Raw genomic sequence first — 277 nt, 5'->3', positions numbered from 1 at the left:
TCCCCACCCCACCACTGTTCCCCCCTCACGCCCTCCTTGGTCCTCTCTCTCCCCAGCCAGCCCCGGAGCGTCTCCCACACCTCGGCTGCTCCTACGAGACCAATGGGAGCCCCTACCTCCTTCTCCAGCCTGCCAAGAAGGAGATGGTCTGGATCCGACCCTACGTGGCTTTGTACCATGATTTCATCAGCGATGCCGAGGCTGAGACCATCAAGGGGTTGGCGGGGCCCTGGGTGAGCCGTCCCCGTCCCCAGGGATGTCCCTCTCCTGGAGGAGT

General features: G+C 64.3%; 1 protein-coding gene across 1 annotated transcript in view; it reads left to right on the top strand.

Annotated features, from left to right (window-relative positions):
- Window positions 1–56: 56 nt before the first annotated feature.
- P4HA3 (prolyl 4-hydroxylase, alpha polypeptide III) overlaps window positions 57–277 on the top strand; it is a gene marked incomplete at its 5' end in the record, with an annotated part of 2,944 nt that continues 2,723 nt past the window's right edge. Inside the window, 1 exon segment of the mRNA XM_009579597.1 lies at window positions 57–233. Within this exon segment, the coding sequence (XP_009577892.1) occupies window positions 57–233 (177 nt within the window).

The sequence above is a fragment of the Fulmarus glacialis genome, unplaced genomic scaffold (assembly GCF_000690835.1).
Source record: "Fulmarus glacialis isolate BGI_N327 unplaced genomic scaffold, ASM69083v1 scaffold2286, whole genome shotgun sequence".
Taxonomy (NCBI): domain Eukaryota; kingdom Metazoa; phylum Chordata; class Aves; order Procellariiformes; family Procellariidae; genus Fulmarus; species Fulmarus glacialis.
The sequence above is the reverse complement of the archived record's forward strand: the minus strand, read 5'-3'. Positions and strand labels throughout refer to the sequence as shown.